General features: G+C 43.9%; 1 protein-coding gene across 4 annotated transcripts in view; it reads left to right on the top strand.

Moving 5' to 3' along the window:
• Positions 1-3,291: 3,291 nt before the first annotated feature.
• KIAA2018 (KIAA2018 ortholog) overlaps positions 3,292-10,672 on the top strand; it is a 32,616-nt gene continuing 25,235 nt past the window's right edge. The window contains exon 1 of one of the 4 annotated variants that reach the window (XM_010567489.1): positions 3,292-3,388. In XM_010567489.1, coding sequence (XP_010565791.1) covers positions 3,341-3,388 — 48 coding nt within the window. In that variant the 5' untranslated portion in view covers positions 3,292-3,340. Of the gene's footprint in view, positions 3,389-5,162; positions 5,243-10,672 lie in introns of those variants that run through there. The other 3 variants (XM_010567490.1, XM_010567491.1, XM_010567494.1) reach the window with 3 other exon arrangements.

Genomic DNA, 10,672 nt, shown 5'->3' with positions numbered 1-10,672 from the left:
TTCTGTTAAAGCCATTTTTTGTCTGTAGTTTCCTTCTGCTTCTCTCCTGCTTTGAAGTGCCATTTATGATGTGATAAAAGTTGCACTGTGGTACATTTTCTGGGGAAGAAGATATGTTACCTCAAATATCCCCTATTCTCTTCATATAAATATTCTATCTGCTTATTTAAGTTCCTCTAGAAACTGCTTTATCAGTAGATGGAGTTGCTGCAGTCATTAGGATACCATGCAAAAGCAAAGCTCAGGCTCTGAAACTTGACTGTGATCTTGAGCTGCTGCTACCAGCTGTCTCCCCTGACCTCTGCTGGAGGGCCTGGAAGGCACAGCTGGAGATGAACTGCTACCAGGAGTGCAACCTTCATCACTCTGCCCTCAGCAGCAGGGGCAGAAGCTGGAAAACTTTTGCTGTACTTAAACTGCTGCAGCTGTTCTCCAAACCACTCAGCTTTTATTGAGCTCTCATGGTTTTTTTTTTTCCTTCCCCATGCTCATCCCAGTCACCTCTCTAATGGCCTGTACAGTTTTAGACAATTCAGTTATTACTCCCTTACAGGGAAACCAGCAGATAACCCCTGATCATTCATGTTGCCCTTTCCCAAAGCTTTGCTGGTTCTACTAACTAATATCTTAAGACAGGCAGTTCCGTTCCTCTCACTGTATGCAAAACTTGGTTATTTGTGGGGTCCTTACTGTGTGTTATTATCTTTTAGTTTTAACAGTTTGCTTTGTTGTTGTTGTTACTGAGATGATTATTTAAAGAACAGTTAAAATGCCACAATCAAATAAGTGAGTAGGTAAGTCATTCACTCCACATGAAAAACTGGGATTGTTGTTTTTTCCCCAGTGTGTACATCACTCTATTTACCTGTGCTGGATATAATTTGCTGTTACAGTGCCCAGTCACTCAGCATTAGAAGGGTCACCTGTTATTCCTCATTCTTATTATCTTGACTAACTTCCAGCAAATTTTTGCCTCAATACTTTCTTTTCTAAAATACTATTGAGCAGTAGAGACCCCAGCATGAATCTTTGACTCCCCTGTTGACCTCCCACTAGTGTGAAAACTGATCTTTCCTTCCATGCCCTGTGATGTCTGTCTTCTAATCAGCTGTCTGTCCCTGTGAGGATACTGTCCTCTGATCCTCTAGTAGACTAGATGACTTAAGAGCTGTTGGACAGGGATCGTTTATTTGAAGTCCTTTTGAATATCTACCAAACCAATCTCTGTGAGCTGAGTGTTGTAATCTGTTCCTGGCAATACTTTTTCCCCTGTAGGGGTTCTCCAAATCTATTCAACCCATCTAGTCCAGTTGCGTTGTATGGGACATGACATTGTTGCTCACTGTTGCTTTTGTGCTTTTCTCTTGGCCACAAAGAGGCATCAGTCAAACCAGATGATGGAAAGGTCATAATTACTGGTTTATATTCACTACCAGAAACAGGCTACTGATATTCAACAATTTCCTATTATATATGATTTCACCAGTGTATTTTTGCCTCCTGCTGGATTTTTGCTACTGTATTTCCCATATACAAAACTGTATGAGTAGCTTGAAGATTCACAAGCTCAAACACTCCAGGACACAACAGGGTTGCAGCACGTAAACTTGGTTTTGCTGCTTTGGACAGGGGGTGCCTCTTTAGTGAAAATCTTCACTGAAAAAGTACACTACCCTTCTAAAAGGGCGGGGGGGCGGGGGGAGTAACTCAGTTTATATTGGAATAAATTGACAGAGCACAGGGATTTCAGATTTCATTTGTCTTCTCATTTGGTTGTGTCAGAACTAAACACAGAAACTTTAAAAGTGTGCTTACATTTATACTTTATCCTGTGAAGTTGCTATTTACAGTAACTTTAGAATTTTTCTGCAAAAACAGCTAGGGCCTTAAATTTCTTCACAGCTGGCAAATGGGTCTTCCACTTAACACCAGCTGCAAGATTATTTTGCAAGCAGCAGCTATTCAAAATGAAATGGTTTTTGTTGTTTTTTTGGTTTTTTTTACATCTAATTGCCACTATGACTCATTTCAGCAGCAGCAAAGTTCTTGGATGCTGCTTCAGAAACTTGTCCCTGCTCTGTATTATATAATATTTTAGAAGGGTATATGGACACAAGATGCTTTCTGGGGAGAAAGGCATCTGCGTTTTCCATAAAGCCTAAGCATCACAGCTCTACCTTTTTAGGTTGTCTCAGAAAGAAGAGGTTTGCAACTCCACTATTGCCTACAGATGAGCAGAGAGATGCAGTTTGTACTGGTAAGATGCAGTTTGTACTGGTAAGATGCAGTTTGTACTGGTAAGATGCATTTAAAAAGAGTTCCAGAAAATAACTTGCAGAACATCTGTGGAAGGAAAGGGTTGAGGCTGGAAATAGGACGCTACCTTATTATGACTAGGAATTGAATTGGAGAGGTGTTAGCAGGAATGACGAGCTGAGGTAGCGGGGAGTTGTTAATGATTCAGACTCCCCAATTTAGCGGAAGAAAGAACACTCTTCTTAAGCTCTGATTTAATTCACGAGGAGGATGGATGAAGGGTTTTTAAAATCCCAATTCCTCCCCACAACTTTGATTGCAGGGGAAGCGGGTCAGCAGTATTTCAGTGTATAAATGTTACGGCCTCCTTTTCGGAGCTAAACTCAACCTTTACCGGCAGCCGCTTGGCAGAGTTTTCCTCTTCAGTGCCGTCTCACTCCAGCCGCATTTCTGACAGAAAAATATTTTCACATCTGAAAAATAAACAAATAAATAAAGTCACACATGCCGTCGCTTTTTTTACCTGCCGGCTCAGTGGGGTCCCCCCTTCCCTTTCCCCTTCTCTTTCCCCTTCCCCTTCCCGAAGGGAAGAAGCGGGCGGCTTCCCGCCGGCCGGGGGAGAGGCGGTTTGAGCCGGCGCTGAGGTAACGGCGGCCGCCTTCCCCTTTAAGAAGTTCCGCCCGCCTCTCGCCCCTCCGTGCTCCCCCTTCTCGCTCCTCTCATTGGCCGGCTGAGGTGCCGGTCTCCGGCAGTTCCTGTTTCGGCCACCTGAACTTGTTGACGGTTCGCACGCCCATCTCAACCTCCCTTGGCCTTTGATTGGGCCGCCCCGCCAATGTTTGTGGTGGCGATTGGCCCCCGCCCCGCTCCGCCCCGCCCCGTCGCGGCCAGCAACTCCCTCCCCCCCCTCCGCCCTTCTCGATTGGCTTGGAAACCTCGACCCGTGCGCTCGCATTGGCTGCTGCCGGCCGCGCGTGCGAGCAGCAGGGTGGGCTGCGCGGGAGCGGAGCGGGGGGGGGGTGAGTGAAGCTGTGAGTGAAGGCAGCGGCGGAGCGCTGGGTGACACGGGGTGTCCGCCCGGAGGATGGTCCCCGCCGTGGGGCTGCCGCCTCTCGGCCCCCCCAGCCCTCCTGTGAGTGCCGGGCGTTACCGCGGGGGGCTCAGAGCGGGAGCTTGGTGAGGGGGAGGAGGAAGGGCGGGACGGGGGAACCGCCGACCGCCGCCTTCGGGCCTCCTCACCCGCCGGTCGGAGCACCGGGCTGGGCCGGTGGCCCCTTTGTCTGTCAGGAAATCTTTGTGTGGGCCCGACCCGGCCCGGGAAAGGACTTGGGAGCTGAAATAAGGCGAAGGGGAAGCGGTTGGAAGAGTGCGGGCGGCCCTTTTGTGGTGGGGGTTGCTCGCTGCCCACCCATCTTCCCGCCCCGGGTGTTCCTGCAGGCACCGCCGCCGTGGTGGCGGTGGTGATGATGGTGGTGGTGGTCGGGTCGTTGGGGGTTTTTTTTTGCTCCGGAGAAGTTTTGTTGCTTCGGTGGTGAGGGTTGGCAGCTTCCCCGCCCGGCGTGGATGGGGTCTGGAGGTGCTGGTGCGTGTGTGGCCGGGGAAAGCGTAAAGGTGAAGGCGGTTTGGAGAGACGGGGTGTTTTTACCGTTTTGAAATCTTGGTGGTCTGAGGTCATTGGCCCTCAATCGACGTTCAGAAAGTTAGCTTCGGAGAGAGCAAAACGCGGGCACGGTTTCTCAACCGTAACATCTTTTCGGCGTAGTGCAGGATGGAGAATGTGCAGTGCATCACCTCTGTGTGCTCTCGTTGTGTGACATCTCGACCTGGAAGTTAGTCAGCTTCAGAGTACAGTGCAAAAGTCTAGCTTTTCTTATTTAGAATTCGGTCCCTGGAAACCTGATTTTTCCTGTTGGGTGTGTTTTCAGCTTGGTCTCCTAAGCAAAGGCGGCTTACGGACACGCTCTGTCTATTCCAATCTTCACCTAGTAATTGTTGCTCTCTGGCCAATTTCAGTCAAATCTGCCAGCGACAGAAAGACACTGAAATCTTCAGTTTCATGGAAATCAACATCTGATAAATGCAGAAGATCACAATTATTGCTCACACCAAGGGCAGGGCACCTAGAATCCAGCTCCTTGTGACAGGCAGCGTGGGTGAACTGAGTCCCATCAGCATACACGTGGCTGAATACAGCCATAGCACACGATGTTATTTGTCCAGGAGAGTTTGCAGGGAAAAGGTGGAAGTAAGGCAAAGAAGAAGGGAATAGTGATGTGTTGAGTCACTGGCCATAAGCACATAGAAAATCACGCATCTTTATTTTTGCCTTTCACATAATAGCTTGGCCTTCTATTAGACTCCACCCAAACATACAATTATTAAATACTTTTAGCAGAGGTAGCTTAATGATTGCACAGCTAAGCATTCAGAAGTCAGGTAATGTAATAGCTTGGTTTGGAAGCATGATTTAAGCTTTGCTTTTTTATATACAATGCATTGGGACAATCTTATTTACGTGATTACATTGTGTGGCACTTTAACAAACTGCAGAGTATTGTTTGTCAGTCATGAATTGTGTGCAGTAATCAGACAAATAGGAAGGAAGAAACTTCCTATGGGGAAATATTATTATAAGGATTTAGAATTTTTGATTTTAACTTTCAATTAGTGCCATAATAATAATTCATAGGTACATTTTGGGGTAAAATAGATTTGACAACTGAAAATACATTTGAATGGGAAATAAGCCTAGAAAACGCTCATGTTGTGAGCATGATTTTGAGATGCATGTATTCAAAATAATGTATCGGGTATGTGAAGCAGTATGAGAATGTTGCAGACTTTGAAGTATTTGGATATTACTTATTCCCTTAGAGACTTACTTATTCCCTTAGGTTATGGACACATGGGAAGATTTTAATGGAGTAGGTGAAAAATGGTGGTGGATCCTGGAGGAGCCTGACAGCTGCAAAGCGATAATTAGGATGTAAGTGCTTGATAGTGGCTTTGCTGCTTTAATTCCTGGTTTTCCAAGTAGTGTTCCCAGGAGCTGACCAGGGACGGACTGAAGTGACTGTCACTCAAGTGGCGCCATGATGTGTGCCTGGCACGTGCCTGCTGTGTGTATCACAGACTCTACGTTTGTACCTGAAGTTTAGTCGTAGTCTGAAATTCCAAAGACATCTTATGAGAAAGAAGGCAAAAATTCAGTAAACGTGTTCCGCTTGCACCACTGGCCGAGCTACTCCAGCTGCTTTTCACCTTGTGTCTTCTTGGGTGAACATAGAGGATGCTTCCTTCTTTTTTAAAAGGGAGGAATTAAAGAGCTACTTTTATGTGGGTTGTTTTGGTGGTGGTGGTGGTTATTCCCCCCCACCCTGTATGCTGAAATCATAAGAACGCCTCCGGCTTCCAGATATTGAACTATAACGAATTAGGCGACAAAGAGATTTGGAATAGTTCCATTCCAAATATTCAAGCATGCTTTTAATTTGCAAAGTGCGTTGGCATAAGGTGTGTGACGTTGTAACCAATCATGTCCAGCTTGGATGTGAATTAATACCGTGTATGGGTTGAAGCTGGATACTGCACAGGGTAGAAGAAAGACATAAGTACATGAGGAAGTCAAGGGCTGGGACATGCTGGATTTGACAAGAACCGTTCTGTTGTTCAATTTTTGTACAGTAGTGCTTGCGTTTTTGTAATAAGTGTTTGGATCCAAGATAGCCTTAAAAATAACTTTGTAAATGACACGTGACTGGGGGGAGGTATAACTAGCGTAGCATTTAATACAAAGGGATGCTCAGTGAATCGTCGTTGTTTGCATCGTAAGAACTTGTAAAAAATATCACGAAGTCTATGCCACTTTGAAGGACAGTGAGTAAGCATCACAGCACATTGTTTCAGCTGAGACAGTTTTCAATTAAATAACAATATTGAACATTGGCCCTGATTATCAAAACGCCAGTGGTGTGCCTAGCTGTGTGTACAAACCAGGTGTTCAAGTGAAAATGGATATGTAAAACGTGTGCATGCATAGCATCTGACAGCTTTGATGTTCCTAATCGTTTCGTAATGGGTCTAGTTATAATTCTCAGGCTTCTGAAGAAGGGTTATACTTGTCTCCAGCCTGAAGGGCTGCTCACCCGTAGTATTGCCGGTCACTTCATAACTTAGTTCCTGTGCTAGCATTCTTCATCTCTGTCATGTTTGTGACTCCTTTATTCAAGTTACATCCCTCAGGAACATGTTCTCCTATTCTGAAGGGTATCAATCATAACGTGAGTGGTGTGTGTGTGTTCTGGAAAGTGGAGTGAAAACATCTCAGGTTGCATGGTTGAGCAGCAGGGCTTCCTTTGTTTCAGATTGCAGTAATACGTGTAAAGTCACAACTCCCTGATTAAGAAACGTTGTGCAGTGCCTGGTTTGTGTAATGCTAACCTAACTTGCTGGTTAAAATACAGTTCCAGCTTTTATATGTGCATATTGTGTGTCCAAAGCTTACTTTGATTTTACCTCACAAGTGTAGCACTGCTGTCCTGCTCTGAGTAAGCACAAAAGTGATTCTACTATGTGCACAGGATTGACAAATTTTGTGTAAACTCAGTTTGTTTGTAAACTCAGTTTGTTTCCTGTATGAAAAGCTATGGCATTAGGCTTTGAAAGTGAATGAGTTACGTCTGCAACCATGACATACGACAGCAATCTTTTACATCAGCCGTGCTGTGTGCCATTGTGATTCAGATAAGAACAAAGTACCAGACTGCTAAAAATGTTTCATGCTTCCTGTTAACAAGTGCCTTTCTGACCCAGTTACCTGCACTTCTGTCAGGTTAATAGACCGAGATGAAGACCATGAAGTGAGATCAATACCATCTAAAAGCACATCTCAGTCATGCCAGTACTCTGATACTAAAATGAGTTCTTTGTGGTCCATCTCTAGTGAGGCTGGAATGATCAGAGTATGTATGTATTAACTTTTAGGTCTAAATGCAGGTTTCTCAGATCTTGTGATCTGAAAGTCATTGTTGTGGTGGGCAGCGCCATGAGGAGATTATTGAACACGTTGTTCTTTAGGCTGCTGATACTATTAAAAGCAGTGTAAATGTATTATGGGAGGAGAGCTTAACTTTAAAGTTTTGTTTCTTCTGCGAATCACTGAAGATTAAAGTGAAAATAACGTTGTCCATTTGGGGTGTCTGCCTGCATCTGTAGTCTGTAATGAGTGGTTGGCTTAAGGGACGCTTAATTCATGCCAGCCTTCGACCTTTGAAGTTGGACTCTGCTTTGCTTTCATGCATCAGTGAAGTTGTTAGCTAGAAATTGATTGAACACAAATCTTGGATGGGATGGAAATTGCCTTTTGCTCTGTCCTACAGCCCTTCTTACTCATTTACTACAATGATAAAATGGTGCTAGCCCAACACTGAGCAACTCCAAATCAGCAACAAGAGAAGGAACACCAGTTCATTTTTTCACTATTGGAGGGTCCATGATATTCAGAGATGCTGCTTAAATATTATGTATCTGTAGTTTAAATACTTGATTCTTCTATGTAAGACTCTTGCTTGCTGTAAATTCTGAGGCTTCCTGTGTGGTTGGAGAAGTTTAACTAGTTTTGGCATCATCTCGGGTCATACTTCCACAAACATTAAGCCAGCACTGCCACTGCACGAAGCACCCTTGTACCAACATAAGCAGTTTCAGTGTACTTGTTTGGGAGTGGGGGATCTCTCTGTGATCCTTTTGCAGAGTATATTTTAAGTTGAAGTAATGTTCTTGTCTGGCTTCCTGTGTGAGTGCCAGTGAAGTGGGAGAGAGTTGACATCTTTCAGCATTATTTTGGAGTAGGTGGGACAGTAGGGAAGGGTAACCATCTTACAGATTTTCCTATATTGCTATAAGGGCAATTTGTTAACTAAGGAAATGTAGGTAGCTAGTTTAGCATATGTTGCAGTGTAACTCATTGACTCTGTCAGCATTCAGATTTGATAAAGCAGTTAATACAAGCAAAAAAATTTCTTTTGCAGTGCATCAGGTTTCAACTGTTAGTTGCCTTTCAGAATGCTGTGTAGCTTACATCTCAACATAAGGAGAGCTGGGTTGAAAACAGGTTGAATGTCTTAATTTGTACTTAATGACTTACATCTGAAAAGATGAATTAAAAAAATTGTCACGTAAATTCTCTGGATGCCCTGCACATTTCAGTTCTAGGATATTTTGAGCTACTTGTTAGTTAGGGTCATAAGGAGAGAGCAGCAACTCAGTTTAGCATGTGTCTGTGTGTCTGGCGTAGCTATCAGAGAGTCACTTGATACCTCCTCAAGACCATACGCAGTTTTATAAACAGACTATGTGAGGATCCTTTGTAGTTGCAGAACAAAAAAGAGCTCAGGTTAAAACCAAAAGATGAAGCAGAGAATAGTATTCTGACCATGTCATTGTGGCCAAAATGAAAGCTTTTATGTTTTGATTCTAAATTGGTTATCAAGCCCTGTGATGAAGTACTGTTCTTTGAATAGAGATTTTACTTGGAGATAAGGTCATGTCAGAAAGCAGAATTAGACTGGCTCTTGATGAAGCTGTAGCTTCTACATTTGTCCAGTTGGTCTGTGGTGTTTCAAGTACAGCTTTTGTACGTGGATGGCTTCCTCAGTTCCAAATAATCATCTTGGTCCCAGTATTCAGAGATGACAATGACTTACATGTTACAGTTTTTTTCAGGAAAAATGAATTATTTATTTTTTAGGCAATGTGCTGCCAGCAAGGTTTGGCTCACCAACCGATGTTCTTGCACCGGAGTGGTAGCACGCTTAGCCTCAGCCACGGTATGGGCAATCTTTTTCCTCTAATAGACCTTATAGCAGCCTTCCAGCACCTAAAGGGGGTCTACGAGAAACCTGGAGAGGGACTTTTACAAGGGCATGTAGTGATAGGACAAGGGGTAATGGCTTTAAATGGAAAGAGGGTAGATTTAGATTAGATGTAAGGAAGAAGTTCTTTACTGTGAGGGTGGTGAGGCACTGGAACAGGTTGCCCGGAGAAGTTGTGGATTCCCCATCCCTGGCAGTGTTCAAGGCCAGGTTGGATGGGGCTTTGAGCAACCTGGTCTAGTGGAAGGTGTCCCTGCCCATGGCAGGGGGGTTGGAACGAGGTGATCTTTAAGGTCCCTTCCAACCCAAACCATTCTATGATTCTACAGGTAGCCTAACCCACATAGAGATGACAACCCGTTTATAGGAGGCAGTTGTCTGCAGTCCCCTTTGTATCCTCTTAGCTTTCATCATCAGAACAGACTTCTTGGCTCCTTTGTCAAGCATAACATAATTAGATATGTATCTTCTATTTGAAAATAATTTTCTATTTTGAAGTGTACTGCAGATCACTGGGCATTGAAAACCAGGGAGATGAGCACTGTCTTGCAACTTAGAGACGTTCCTCGTACTTTCTCACTTCCTTCATGAAATTGGTATGTGGTAACTTGTGAATCTCAACAAAATACATGAAGAGCATGGGGATTGTGAGGATTTCCCTGGTCGTTGCTTTCCGATTTCCTAATGAAAACAGTAATGCTCCCCTTATTTTGATCTGAAGTCGCTGAGGACACTCTTTGGGGTGACAGCTCTGGTCTGGTGATTCTAGCTTGTGGACTGATTGTGTAGTTACAGCACTTCACCTCCGAAATGCCTGCTTCCACTTAACGATTCATCCAGACCACAGGAGATAGTTCGCGTAGGCATCTTCCTTTACTAGGCACTGTGTGGCACTTCAGTCTGTAGTACCAAGGTTGTCTGCACAATGTGTGAGGGTGGCAGCAGCTCACATCTGGATGCAAAATGTCCAGGCATACCTGTCCTTAAATAGTTTTCAGAACATCATCAGCAAGTAAGAGACTTGGTTCAGTAGACATGATCTCTCTCTCTCTCTGCCCCTCCTCTAAGATTTAAAAATAAATGAGGCCGTACTAACCTAGGAAGATTTGAGGGGCAACAGCGGTAGAGCAAGAAGAATAAACATGAGAGGTGGATCTTTAGGTGATTAATAGGGAAGTTTCTTTTTTTTCCTGAAGTTTCTTAAACAGATCTGGTCAGGATTTCTCAAAATGACCCTACAACTATGCTGTCCTGAAACTGCATGTTAGTAAAAGGTCACAAGCAATTATGTCTTTAATATTACAAAAATTATAAATGAAAACAAAAATTAATGTAGATATGAGGGAATATCACTTGAGTGGTGACCCTGCTTCTTCCTCCAATGCTGTTATTAAAAAAAAAAAAAAAAAAGGAAGTTTTCTTTCCTAGTTCTCTTGCATGTTCTTGTATAATAGCCTTACTGAAACTTTATTGCTTTAAGTCAGCAGGAGGAAAAATACCGATGTATTTGAGCTTAGGTAGTATAAACAAAAGAGGTAAAGAAA

The sequence above is a fragment of the Haliaeetus leucocephalus genome, unplaced genomic scaffold (genome assembly GCF_000737465.1).
Source record: "Haliaeetus leucocephalus isolate CR32 unplaced genomic scaffold, Haliaeetus_leucocephalus-4.0 Scaffold228, whole genome shotgun sequence".
Lineage (NCBI taxonomy): Eukaryota > Metazoa > Chordata > Aves > Accipitriformes > Accipitridae > Haliaeetus > Haliaeetus leucocephalus.
This window is presented reverse-complemented; position numbering and strand designations above follow the sequence as displayed.